The following is a 14,979-nucleotide window of genomic DNA, read 5'->3' as shown; positions in this document are numbered from 1 at the left end:
AGGAATTCCCAATCTATAATGTAAATAGTCAGAAGGATGCTACTATGCAACACTTGAGACACACATAAAGGCAAATAAAGCAGCTCAGCAGAAAAATGAACATTACTTCATAAGTAGATAATAACAAGAAGATACATGAAAAGACAGGTTTACAAAATTGCAGGGATCAGCTGAGAGGAGAAACTCATGGTGCCACCAACACAACATCCAACAGTCAATTTTGGAAGGAACTCTTTTTCAGCTTTTCTATGTTCTTTTTGTTATAATATTTGCTAAATATCTGGTAAGTCAGTTTTAGAATCTTAAATATTAGTGAAACTCACCTTCTTTATCATAAATCCTTGCTTCAAAGAAATCATACGCAAAATCCTGAAACTCAGCAAGCAAAAATAGAGATCAGGCTGTTACAGGTTTCCATCTGGGTGGTAACTATGAGCTATATTGGTTATTTCCCATGTGTAACGGGTATAAACCTGTAAAAATCTCTACAGTCAGAAACTCTGACCAGGCCAAATGCTTATAAAGCTGATGAGTCTCTTAAGAGCCATAAGTAGAAGACCTTTGCATTAGCTCTCCTGTTAGCCTTCAGGATATTTGCAAGGAAATAACATGAAGTAATTAAGATTTTCTGCTTTTAAAATAAGATGAAAATTCAGGTAATCCTGAAAAGGAGTATCTGTTGCCATGAGTAAAGGATGAAAGCATCTAATTTGACCATACCAATGATGGAAAAACTCTGGTTAAAGACAAATACAAATAGAGTATTTAGATCTGCCTAATGAGTATCCTGAGCCATGTAACACTCTCAAACTGTTAGAGCAAGCAACATCTTATTCAGGATTGAAATGTTATTTCCCACAAATACAGCAACTGTAAACAGGAAGGATAACCATCTTGCTTATGTCCCCATACTTAAAACTGCTTTCATTTCCAAAAAAATGCTCTAGCCATTTGGCACTGCAGTAGACAACTTACTGAGATCCAAAGCTTCCAGTGTTTACTACTAGTCAAGTGTGTTAGTGTTTCACATAGCAAAACCAATAATTTAAAGTAACTAACAGCAGCCCAACCTTGTCAGGATATATTTTCTAAGTTATTTAAAGCTTGCATCATAATTAACCCACTCACAAGCCACGGGAAAAAGTTCTCTTATTCTGTGGAAGAGATAAGTTAACACCTTCATTTGAATTTACACATGAAAGCATTAAAGTACACTCAAGACATAAAAGTTTGTCATTTCAGAGTTGCATTCCCAGCAGACAAGTTTGTGGTTTATCAGCTTACAAGATTGCTTACATGATTTGTCTCCTTAGAATGGTGCTATTCTTTTTTTAGCATGAAGACTGAAGACCTAGCAGGAGACTGTCCAGCTCCTTGCCAAGCTCTAAAGCCGAATGCAATGTGTCCACCTTATTCCCTTCATCTCCTACAGATGCTTGCTACATTTTTGAAGTGACAGAGGCATCACCTGACACACCCTCTGGTTACTCAGATATTTATCAGCATTTTCTGAATGCAGGCAACATTGTTCACATACAGTGTGAGTTCTTCCCAGCTGGGATACCTGCCCTTCCTGAACAAGTTTTGCCCTTCAGTATTAACAATGTAGTCCTGAAATTTATTCCAAGGTTGCAGTATTAACAAAGTATTACCTTTAGGTACAAACCCGGCTATAGTTCTCCACATTTAGTTTTGATCTTCCTGTAGATTTCTACTAAACTCCAGGATACTGTTAGGACGAGTTTAAGTGAAATATTATGTGAAAGTAGATCAAAGGGAATTGACGCTATCCTAAAGTATAAGAGCACTGAGCATTCACTTAACCTCATTTCAAAGTCCTTATTTTGACAGAAAGATTTTTCTGGCTCTTGGCCCACACTGCACTATATCTGTATTTAAGTAATGTCTATCTCTGTTACAATTCTAGACATACACTCCCCAAATATATCTACAATAATATAAAAATGTGGTGATAATGTACATTTCAATCAAGAATTTTTAATACTGCGTTATTTCTGCAGCCCATTTAGAAATTCTCCTCAATTAACAGTTAGAGAACTAAAGATTATTGAGCAGAACATTTATACCTGTACAGGCAAACAAATCCAGCATAACAAAATTACAAACAGATACCCTATGAGGCACCTTGCTCTGTCAGCAATGTTCTCTGCAATTGTGAAAGGAAAAAAGTCTAGTACCCAGCACTGCTTTCTAAGCATGAGTCTAATCCAAAATCAGTCGCTATACTTGTAGTTTCAATTGGGAAAAAAAAGGGAAATATTTTCCCAAGACACCTTTGTAATGAAGAAAAAAAAAACCAACAACACCACATCTAGCAACAAAGCTCACACAACAGCAGCCAGAATTTTGTCAATTCATGCCTAGAAATGCTAGTATGTTTGACAGTCTACCTTCTTGTACTTACATTTTATTGCATTGTAAAGGTCTACAAAATCCTTCATAACTAACAGATGGATTATTCTATTTTTCTGAAGTGCCTTTTCACTATGGAGAGCACTGTCAGGGTGCTTTCAAAAAACAGGGGGCATAAGCTGTGTGTCAGACTGTTTTTAAGACATGGACTAGGAAAGTTCTGCTGAGGAACTCACTTTTCACCCTTTTTATGAAGTACTATCTCTTGTGGCAGACAGCCCTTTGCTATAGGATATATATTTGATTTTCTTCTGCCAGTGACAACTACAGACTACAGTAAATTATTTCAGTACTTTTTTCCCTAGTGTGTTTCCCACTCTAGCATTTCTCTTTAGTCTCAAGAGGGTAGAATCTAAAATCTAGAACTGTTTTCTTTGTGTCACAGGGAGTGGAAAAGGTGAATAATTACAGAATTCACAGCTTCAGGTAAAACAATATCAATCTTAGAGTCTGACACTTCCAGGCAGCCTTGGTGAGCAGGTGTGCCCTAGCAAATCTCTCTGCTTCTGACCCAAAACCAATAATCTTGAGGAATTGCATCATGAAATACACCTGCATCTCCAAAAAGCCATCTAACATAGCAAAGATGAGTGCCATGCTCAGAAAAAGATGCTTCCATAAATATCAGCCTGACCTACATATTTCAAGAAAACTAGGAAAAGCGACTGCCTTTTAAACTCTGATGTCTTTTGATAATTCCAATCAATATTTTTGTCATAGTTATGACACCATTATCATGTGTATCATGTGAAAGAGACCAAAGTGCCGTTTTTCTTCAGCTATACTGTAACTTGAAAAAGTAGTCAGCTTCACTAGCTCTGCAGCAAAATACTTTCCAGAGCCATATTCCATAAATGACAACAGAGCAATATGTCAAACTTCTGTAGGTGAAGTTAAAAAAGTTTCTTTTTAGAAGAACTGTCACGGCTTCTGTTCCTCAGAGCCTTAATCTAAGCAACAACATATTTTCAAAAGAGCATGAAAAAAGTCAAACCCTAATCAAAACATTGTATTATCTTTCTTTTTCTTACTGCTCACTGGAATATGAAAACCCACTGTATCTCTGTAAGTCCCTTCAAAGGTGGTGTTTTAATCTCCAAGGTTACATTTTCTATGGAGGAGTGGTGAAACAAATGGGAACAGGCACTAAACACCCACAGACTCAGTGTGGACTTGGTGGCCAGCTGTCATTTTTTCCTCTTATCAGATCTATATTAACTAAATGCTGAACCACCAGAAATTCCAGTACAATAAAAGCATATGGATCACAGATGTGGGCAGACAAAGGATTTTTAGGAAGTAAAACAGCAGAAAGTAAAATGGTAGCTACCCAGGGTCAGAAAAATATCTGAAGTAGAGCCTTCTGATATGTGTCTAATTTTGCTGCTGTCAACAGAAATGCTTTATTCAAAACTGCTCCATACAATCTTACCAGAGAATTTCCACTATTTTTTAACCTTTAGTCCATTTATAAGCTGGATGCAATCCTTCTAAGCATTCATATGGCTTCCACCATCATGGGATTCAGCATTTTGGCACATCACTAGAATGGCAATGGATATAACAATTTTTCCCACATTAGAGAAAATCCATTCCCTGGAGAATCGTTTCTGTCTGTGGTTTGACGAAAGGCAGATCTTGCATCTTAAAGCTACATGCCTGTGTCTCACAAGGTTTTCCACTTCAGCCATTTTACTATGGCTCCTCATTGCAGGATTGCTTTCCTACAGTCAGTCTGTATGAACTTCCCATCTGAGGCCAAGGTTCTTCCTTTGGAAGCACTGACTATGCTGGGATCTGCAAAAAGATACCTTCCTAAGGTGCACAGCATTAGAAGAATGAACCCTCCTCTTGCTCCAAAATTACAGATGAGCTTACTGAGCTAACATAAAGGGTTTGTTTAGATATGTTTTATCTCATGTTTAGGCTTGGTATTTCCCTATTGACTAACAACATCTGTCCCCATCTTTTCATCAGTTCTCAGAAGTCTGTAACTCATCTCTGTATGTCAGTGCTGATATTGGCAGTGATCACTGGAGGAAGATCTGTTTGCCAGGCTCTGTACTGCATCCATTCCAGGTGGGAGTAGATTGGTCTAAGGACGCCTCAAATGTCTGCAAAGAGCAGAATATGTGTCTGGATGCTTCTTAACAAAAGCTGCTGTAGATTTTGTACTACTTGTACAGTGGGTTATGAACTTGGTAATTGAGTCAAACTGCAATAACCATAATTTTTGAGTTGAATAATGGACATTATCACACAAAGTTATGGCAAGATTCTAAAGACTAAGCTATAAGCAAAACTGCATGTTTTAAAGTGAACTTATACAGTTAGTCCTCAGGGCATGAAAAGGCTTCTGGGTTGTAAATCTGCTGATACATGAGGTTAAGGGATATCCAGACTGGCTTAGTACAAATAAGCACTGGTCCTGTCTCTGTTGTTGGTACCTCAGGAATCTCATCATAGTAGTATTATAGTACTCATACCATTTTCATTTTCCTGACACATACTGCTGCATGTCAGACTTACATAAAAAACAAAGGTAATGTATAATGTCTGTGTTCTCTCTGCATCACATGAATAAGACAAAATTTACTAAGTCTCAAAACTACAGGAAAAAATATTAGCAACATTTCCAGGGTTGGTTTTGTTTGTCTGTCTCAAATATTCCTAAGTATTCTCTGGAATCTATATTGCTTGAATAAAGTTTGTACTTAACAGAACTTCTTAAACACAAGGAAAAAATATGAAAGAATAAATGACAGAGAATTTAAATTTAAAGCCCCCAGCACTTTGGAGTAGTAATTTCCTAAACAACCTAGTTCTATTTAATTATATTTAGCAGTTGCTTATATGCCCCTTTCATACAGCTCCAAGAGGAATGAACTAGGACATTTGTTGCAAAAGGATTTTCTAGTATTCTTAATTAGCCAATTATTTTATCAAAATCTTCAAATATATTTCCTAATCTACTAGGAAATTGTTTGAACAACATAAAAATAAATTAAAATTTCCAACAGAGCTTCAAAAAATAGCAAGTATTGCTCAATTGTTTTGGCTTTATAGATAACATATGGCCAAAGCTTTGAGACAAGTATTGGAAAGGGTTTTCAGAGCCAAGTAATCAATGCTGACACAACACCCCTTCATTTTCCTCACATCACTATTATTTTAAAACAATAATTCCAATTGTGTTATATACAGTGCACTGGAAATTAGGTAGTGGGGTTTTTGTTTTATAAAAACAAGAAATCTTGAAAAAGTGTTCCACAAAGTTTCAAGCAGTAAAATAACTATCAGTCTGGAAAGGAAGTTGCTTTCACTGGCAGCCTGAAATAAGCCATTCCAGTACACACAAAGCTTACAAATTACAGGAGTTTCAGACTGTTGAGCAACAATTGATTTTAGTTTAAAATTATCATAGATTTTTTGAACAACATAATCTCTTCCTGGGAGTGATATATTCTCAGATGAAGGTTATTTGTAAATTACTTTCAGAAAATTCTCAGCCTTGGCACACAACTTATCGTAACCAAAATAGCAGAAGTCTTGTTTGGAAGACGCAGGTGACAAAATGCATAATGAGTCAATACTTTTTAATCAGAAATAAGACTCAGGTCAGAAAGAAAAGGCACAAGGGTATGTGAATTACATGTTGAAAAAGTTACTGATTAAGCTAGACCAACAACATTTAACTTTTAAGAGACACTAGGATTGTCTTTCACCCTTATTCTTTATTCCCTTAGTAGTTTTACTAGAAGTATTTTATGGTATGCTTTAGTTTAATCTCAAAATATTCAATTGTGCCACTGCTGACATCCTAAATATCACAGACATCACCAATTTAAGGAAAAAAAAAATCAGAAACCAGTATTTCATACCAGAATATCTGCAAAGCTGTCATCACCTAAAACCAGCAGAATGCATGTACCTTAAATCACTGAAAGCTGTAGTGATACAATTTTATTTTATGAACACATAAGAACTAATGTGTTCTTATACATGACCTCAGCATAAAATACTTCCACTGTCAGTAAATCAGCTGATTTGAGAGAAATTGGAATCTATAATTTAGCACCCTTCAAGAAAAAAAAAATATGAAGAAATTACCTTAAGCAAGAAAATAAGTTATATATTAGTAGATCTGTACTTAACTAGGACATACAGCTAACACATGGGGGAGGAGAGGGCGGGGAGAGAATCAATCTTTTAGTCTAGCACTCACATTTCAGTCATCTGTAGATATCCCGTGAAATTTACCATGAACATTTGAAAAGACTAAACATACATATTGAAAATTAAAATTCTACTCTATAAGGAATGGCCAAATTAAATGTCTTATAAATTGAAAAATACAGTAGCAAATACATAGCACATAGCAAACTAGTAAGTAGAAGACAAATTTTCAAACCCAGAGCCATATGGAAGGGTTTACAGTGAAAGGCAATTTGTGACAATAGTATTTAAAGAAATCACAGATCTTCATTTATGATAACTCATAAAGTTATCAACTTACTGACTTATGCAACTGTGAACTCAGCTTTGTCTGCTTGGTACCATATCCTAGAGTACTGCTAACCTCTGTAAACTCTGCAGTTGTAGAGACTAAAACACCTAAGAAGACCTTTTAAATTCTCCTCCAAACTTCATTCTCTCCTTCAGTTCATCTGAAGAAAATCAACTTCTGTTTAAATGAATTATGAATTACTGAATTGCACACATGGATGTTCACATAGAGCTCACTAAATCCATAATTAGCCCAGAAATTACCCCAAAGTTAGAGTTATCTAAAGAAAAGCCACACATTTAAAACAGTGCCAACCTTTTACCTAAGACCTGTATTACATTAGTAAGATCCTGAGCAGGAGAGAGGGAATTAAAACAAGAACATAACACAAGCATGTTCTAAGTGCACCAGCTTCCTGCTTGTGTGACTACAAACTAAAATACATCTTTCAGGTGACATGGCTTACTCAGTTCAAATGCACTCTACTGTCTCACCAGGTACTTGCTCAGAAGGAAGCTCCAAACTTCGTGGTTAACTGCAATGTACCAGCTTGTATGGATAGTTAATCACCTCCCACTGAGCAAAGACACAGAATGTCTGCACAATGATCATGCAGACTCTGATAGTTTTGAAAGTTATTCTGAAAGCTTTGAATTTCAAATGGAAATATTTCACAGAGTAATTCCAATGGCTTCCTATACTGTTCTCCCTAATCCTTCTACATTAATTACTTCCACAGTATAATTATGTTCAAAGGGAAAATAGGCTAAAACCAGCACCAAAGAGGAAAAGTACTATTCAGAATTATACTCATTTTATTTAAAAATTCATATAAACTGATTGTGTCTGTATGTGGCATGAATACAAACAGTTGCTTCTGAATTAGTTTAAATAGTTCTAAATTTCATGAAAAAAATACTCCAATCTTCACCTGGAAATAACAATCCTACTGCATTGTTGCTGATGACAGCTAAAGACTTAAACTAACTACAACGAATTATAGTTAAGATCCACAAACTCTGGCAGTGAGTTTGCCTAAACCTACCATGATTTCTAAGCCTATATTTAGAAACACTGGGGAAGACAGTGAAAAAAGGAAGAAACATTATTCTCTGTACCTGGCAAGTCTGAAAAAAGGAGAATGCACTCATTGAATCCATTAGCCAGGAGACGATCCCTCAGCTGTTGAAGTATGGCAACTCCAATACAGAATGGGAAGGAGGAATTTCCAAGGAGTAATGTATCCCACAAGTGAAAAATTTTGTGCAAAGGAAAGACATCTGCATAATGAATAAGCACAATAAATAAAACTCTATAAGCATATACACACAATAACAGAGTTAATGAGTTGCCTATGTACTTCTTTCCTCTCCCATCTTGAGTGATTTGTTTTTTATTTGGGAGCAAAGAGGACTCAAACTGTTTAGGATCATATTTGTGTTCATATGCAGTTTGATTACTCTGTAAATAACAGTCTTCTTTTCTTAATGAATACTTGGAAGCACATGGGTTTTCACATTTCAAGTATGTCAAGAATTAGGCAATTTATTTTTCTTTTAGTACAGTACAATTACGTATTAAGGCATGCGTATCAGTTTTTCACAATAAGTTGACATGATTGAGTTCATCAATAAGATCAGCTTCTTACAATTAGACAAAAAAATGAACAGAATAATGAAAAAATGGCAGAATAAAAGAAAGACAAGGAAAAAAGTCTATTAAAAATAGCAAAATTTTATATATAAAGCAGAAGGTGGCTCTCTTAAAATATGCTATCTTCCAAGGAAACAGTTCTAAGACTTTATTGCACTTCATTGCTTAAGGAAAACACCTCCTTGGTTTTCCAAATATGGCGATTCTCATGAAGGGTATAGAAACAGGGACAACTGCAAGAACCAGGGCTTTACAGTCAAAACCTTTAGAAAATGCAATCAAGAATCTCACATTTAGTTCTCTGACATTTCATCAGAGAAATAATCTATCAGCTCTTTTCATTCTACCACTTCTTTGAAAATTTAAATTCAACATCTGTCACTGTTGATACGACATAAAAAAACCAAATATTTTTTAGAAAAGAAGTTTTTAAATTGCTTTCTAGGCTTGATTTATTGTTCTCTTTAATTAAAACCCACCAGATTCAAAAGCTCTTCTTTTTTCCTAATATACATGCACAAATACAGTAAACTAGTGCTACCAGAATAACAGTGTATCAATGTGCAACAAAAATACGATTATCTTCAGAAACAAAGTCAATCTTTTTCTTACATTATTTTAGTGACATCGGGGGATGGTGGTGTGGTTTGGTTTTGATTTTTAACTATTATTAAATCTTTTTCCAGTAGATAACAGCTTCCTCTGAATATACCCTAAATACTGCATGTGTAAAATAATCCAGACAATAACAACAAGGACAACATAATAACTATATAATAATCTAAAAATAACAACAACTCAAAACCACAGGAGAAATACTGATTATTACCAATTCAGGGCAGAAAGTAAGTTACAGGCACTGCTGATTTTTCCACAACACATTCTTGCAAATTATAAGCATCCTACTAAATTACCTATTGTATCAATTAAGAAAGGTTTTATCTGGAAAAATGAGAAAAAATTAAGCTTAAGAAATAGAAGAACATTTAATCAGAGGAAAAACAAGCATACTCACGTGTAAACATTGTAAGAAACCAAGGGATTGCATAAAGCTGCCAAAGGTGGTGATGGGGGGAAGAAGACAAAAAAAGTTTTGAGAACTCAAGTTGTCTATGACAATTGTCAACTACATTTAAAATTGTCTATTTTGCATGAATGCATTTAGAAAGGAAAATAACTGCAGGAGCAGATCTTCTACCACACAACTCTTAGCCTCTCAGAATTTTTTTTAATCCCCAAATTTTTCAAATTAAACAGTTATAATCACCACCCTCACTAGGCTGGTTTGCAAAATATAACCTGCAAAGTCTTAAAGAACTCAAAAACTGTTGCAATTCTCAATAATATAAGCAAAAATTAGCCAAGGATGCCTGAAAAAGCATAAACCAATTTGATTTAATATATCTTCTTGACTATGGAAGAAAATGGTTTCACAGAAATAACTAAAAGTTCAAATAATGATTTTCAAGGGAAAAAATAACCACCTCTGCCTTTTTCTGCTATGCTGGTATTTATTAACATGCATACTTGCCAGTGAAGAAATTAAGGGCAGTCTCATTCTCAGTACATGCTCACTAACACCCAAGCATTTATGTAGTTCTACTGTGACCATTTTGGGGCAGTGTCACCCAAAGGTGTCCTGCTTCAGCAACTACACCCCTACGAGACTCCTGCTGCTGCAACAGCTACAGAAAACCTTTAATGTCTGCAAACTTTCATATTCGTGACATCAGAGACAGACTAAGCATTTATGACACCTTAAGAATTTCTAATTTTTCAATGATGCATTTAGCAAGGCAAAGGCAAAGGGACCTATTTTCTTGAAACATCAAACTGCCCAGAAAGCTTCCATAAATTAGGAATGCAAAAGCGAAACAATAATTGTTAAATTGCTGCACAGCTCATGTGCTATGAAGATTTACAGTTAAACATAAAGCTTAATATATTACTTTTTAACTCATAAAAAGTGCAAATTAATCCTCCTATTGAGCTTTTCCTAGAAGTAAACAAATGAGGAGCAGAAAACATAATTGATATTATGTTAATAAATTACTTCTTATTCCATAAACTCTGAACTGGGTTATGACTCTGACTAAATGATTTACACATTTGCTAAAAAGCCTTTTTAGCATAGCTCTAAATTATATTCCTATGCCTTCATCTGAGTGACTGAGATCTGAACCATACTGTCCCTAAACTAAGGAAGGTTCAATGACCCGTTCACCACTTTTAATATTCAGCAGGCTTTTATGAAGCTTGACCTCCAGCCCACCAATTGATTTTAAGTGTTCAAAATCCAAACCAAATCAATTTCTATCACCATATTAATCTTATAATACAATCATACTATTTCCCTGAGTATATCTATGTCATGTTTTAAATGGATGACATTCTAGGAATAATAACATATCTTGTTCCCTGAAATATCCCAATGCAGTGGTTGTGATCAGATAATACCTGTTTATCTACATGTCTGCATGCAGTACCTTGCTTCCCATGCAGTAGGAAAGCAAACCTACTGCAGGGGATATTGTGGAATATCAAGGAAATAAAGTGGTTTATATGGTACCTATTATATAAACCACTTTATTTCCTTGATATTTATAAGCAATTACTGTTTCCTTTTCATATATATGATTAAACATATAAATGTTTCACCGAAGCAGATCCTCATTTTCTCCTAATTTCACAAATTAGGAGAAAATCCATCATGAATGCATTTACACAGAAACAAACAAGAAAATACATGAAATCCGCTGCTTCTCTCAAAACCACCCTCACCAAACCTATCAGCAGTGACATGAAAAGTAGGTCAAGCAATTTAAGTAGAAGGTGTGGGGCGAGCTTTTATTGAAGGGAGGTTTTCCTGTGCCTTTAGCAACAACAATGCTTTAAGACAAGAGGTGTTGGCAAGCCGAAGAGGCTGTTGATGCTCCTCGCAAGCCAGGAAAGGGACGCGCTGAACAATGCTGCCCTCCAGCGGCCGCCGCCCGCACAGGGAAAAGGGGATCCCAGCCCTGCAACCTGCTTTTACTTGACACTTAACTCTCCGAAGCTGCAAAATATACCTAATGTGTAATCAAAGTAGCATCTGAAGAGCCCGAACAGCCTGAGAATAAGCCACATGTAAAACCAACAAACGCATCGTTTCTTAGAGAGACCTCGAGAGGAACAGCGCCGTAATTATAATTTTGCTTTGCATCAGGGAGTAACACCACCCATGTTCTGCCTCTCCTTTCCTTGCTTACTAATAGCATTCATAACTTCTTCAGGCTTACAAACATCTCCTTGTCTTAAATCGTTATATTTGTTAAAATCAGAGGAAAAACTCCCTTCAATAATAAGTTATACAGAAAAAGTGTAACTTTTTTTTTCTGTATATACTTCAGCTGTACCGTATATTGCAGTTTATATGAGGTGCCAAATCCAAAAATAAAGAGCTTTGGGGTTTTCTTCTGCTGTCTATTAAATGCCTGTTTCTTTTTCTTCCTGTTTGATGCACGTGTGAAACAACGTTGTCCAACAATAGGCGGAATTTTATTTTGCTGAGTTGTTCTAACAACTGTCCCAACTTCTGCTTTTTGCTTTAATTTTCAGTTGTTAATAAAAACTAGTTTTTTGCTTTCTACAGCTTCTTGTGGAGGCGGGGGGATGTGGAGTGGGAAATGCTGAGCTCTTCTCCCTGGATCCAGTGACAGGATACGTTGGAATAGTTAAAAGCTGCACCAGGGGAGATTTAGATTGGACATTAGGGAGCCTTTCTTTACCAAGAAGGTGGAAACACTGGAAGAAGCTTTCTAGAGAGGTGGTTGATACCCCAAGGCTGTCAGTGTTTAAGAGGCATTTGGAGAATGCCCTTTAACAGCACACTTTAAGTTAGCCCTGAGGTGGCCAGGCAGCTGGACTACACGAGCCTTTGTAGGTCCCTTCCAAAGGAAATTGTCTTAGGAACTTCTTTCACCTTCCTGCTCCACATTTGAAAACCAGACACATGTACTTAGCTTCAATCCTATATGGTGCCTATATGGTGAAAATCATATATTTAAAGGTTTCAGAAAAGTGCAAAAGATAAGGCAAATTGAACCACATTTTTAATATTAGATTCTACCTACCTACACAAACAAAATTTGCACCTACACAAACAAAATTTGAAGAGTGATCACTTCCTTCACAAGATAAAAATATCAGCAATTCATTTTCAGGTAATTGTGTAACAGGACAAACAGAGAAAGCACTTCAAGGGCAGGATTTTTAAGATGAAACCCTATTACTGACACCTTGTGTGTATCACCAAAACCAAGCTAAGCTATCTACCTGTGCCAGCAGCTTCAGCACAATGATATTAAGGAATTGCAATCACTTTGCCATCTATGTTAATTGATAGATGACAACTGTGTCTACCTTCCATATTTCACAGCTGAAAGTGCTTTAGAGTAATTAATGGCAATCACTGCACTTTTAGCAACATTGTACACTTTGTTTTTCTTCATTTTCTTCTTTAACATGGTCTGCTGTTTAGGGTCAGAATTAGTTAGTAAAATAATGTGTTATACAGCACTATATAGGGTGGGGAAAAATATAAACTTCCTGAACGTGAGCAAAGAAGAACTATAAGATTCACTGTATATATTATCCCTCTATTTATATGTAAATCACATATCCACAGCAATGTACTTAATCCAGGCACCACATCAGCTAATAATATTCACAACGACTCAAGCTTCAGCAGCGCTCAATATTCTGGGAGCTACGTGACCTGAAGCAAATGAGAAGGGTGCCAGGAACACAATCTTCCCTGCAGCAGAGCCTGCGTTTCAATGATGAAAGATTAATCAGGGCTTACTTTGATAGGATTAGTACTCAAGCACGAAACTCTGGTTCAGATCTCATTACTACAGCGCATATCCTTCACCTTGATGGATCCTATGCTGCCTTGTTACAGACACAAAAAATCACCTCTCTGACTAATCTAAAAGGCAAAACAACTTTAACTTACTAAAAAGAACCTGAACCCTGACAGATAATTCAGAAAGGACAAACTCTCTTCAGAGGTTAGTGTTAATTTTAGAACTTGCACGAGCATCCTGGACAAATTACACAGAATTGTTTTGGTCATCTGCAGCCTTTAAAAAATAAGCATAAAATGCACTTATATAGTGATGTTGCAAAATTGCTTCTCCCTCAGAAACTTAAATGCTGCTGTTAACCCTTGCACTTCATCTACCCAAATATTTAGGCTTTCTACAGATAAATACTCCTCCTCCTCCTCACTTTCCTTTCATCTTCCTCCCACCTGTCCTCCTCAGATGTGTGTCATCTGAAATACATGTGGCTTTCTCAAACTCCTCTCTTTATAAGGCAGTACACTGGCTTTCTCTTCTGCTCATTTTAACACCACTGTATCTCCTAAATTTGTATTAGTCAATCATTATTAAATTAAATATTATTAAACATTATTAAATTAACATTATTAAATTAAAAACACTCTCTAAAAATTAAAATATATACTTTATTTTCTGTTACAATATTAATAAACAGTGATAATGAGTATCTGCCAGTCCAAAACTCTGACAAATTTTTTTAGTAATGATGTAAAACAAAGGACTTTCAGAGGCTTATTCTTGCTGCTTTAACTTACCATATTTCCTAATAAGCATAAGGCTTTTCTGATACACTATACTTTGTATTGCTTATAGAAGTATTGCATATAAATTTCTTATTTATGAAATTTGCATTTCTACATCAACGTCTCCCGAGTTATCTTTTCCCATTTTGACCTCTCAGTCATTATCTATTCTTATGACCAACTGGCAATTACCAAATTTCTAAATGCCAAATACAGAATGATATAGACAATATCAATTAATGTAATCTCTATGGCTTTGCCTAAATCTGCTTTTCATAAATATCAATATTTGTAGGCAGACAAACATTTTTATTTTGGCTTCCTTGACTATACACACCTCTCCAAAAAAAGGATGAAAGTTTACTATTCACAGTGATAGCTAGAAGTGAAGCTCTAAAGAAGGCATGGTTTTGCTTTTTCCAAAGCCCATCCTCTCCACTATTTTTTGGCTGTGTTCTTAGTTTTCATTTTCCTCCAACTAAGAGATTTTTTTTTCCAATGGAAGTATAAAATTTTATGTTATGCACCTGTCCCATATTTGAGACACACTCCAGCAAATGACTGCTTAGCATTTTCTAAGGTCTGACATATCTACAAGATTGATGATCATGGACTTTTTCTGTAACTTGAAAATAATGTGTAATTTGTGCTAATCAACAGCATTCAGTTACCTGCAGTAATTTTGCTATTAGCACTTTATGACTACACTAACTTTTTGTATATTAATCCACATTTCAAAAATAAATGCATATATACCTTT

The 14,979-nt window shown here is 35.6% G+C and overlaps 1 protein-coding gene across 3 annotated transcripts in view; it reads right to left on the bottom strand.

Annotated features, from left to right (window-relative positions):
- The window catches only part of TBCK (TBC1 domain containing kinase), an 87,246-nt gene that overhangs the window by 33,117 nt on the left and 39,150 nt on the right, over nucleotides 1-14,979 (bottom strand). For all 3 annotated transcript variants that reach the window (XM_021525507.3, XM_021525509.3, XM_077782955.1), the window contains 2 exons: nucleotides 9,609-9,645; nucleotides 8,059-8,220 (listed from right to left, as the gene is read on the bottom strand). In XM_021525507.3, the coding sequence (XP_021381182.1) occupies nucleotides 8,059-8,220; nucleotides 9,609-9,645 (199 nt within the window). The remainder of the gene's footprint in view (nucleotides 1-8,058; nucleotides 8,221-9,608; nucleotides 9,646-14,979) is intronic.

Source organism: Lonchura striata, chromosome 4 (genome assembly GCF_046129695.1).
Source record: "Lonchura striata isolate bLonStr1 chromosome 4, bLonStr1.mat, whole genome shotgun sequence".
Classification (NCBI taxonomy): domain Eukaryota; kingdom Metazoa; phylum Chordata; class Aves; order Passeriformes; family Estrildidae; genus Lonchura; species Lonchura striata.
Note: the sequence above shows the minus strand (reverse complement) of the source record. Positions and strands in the feature narration are given on the sequence as shown.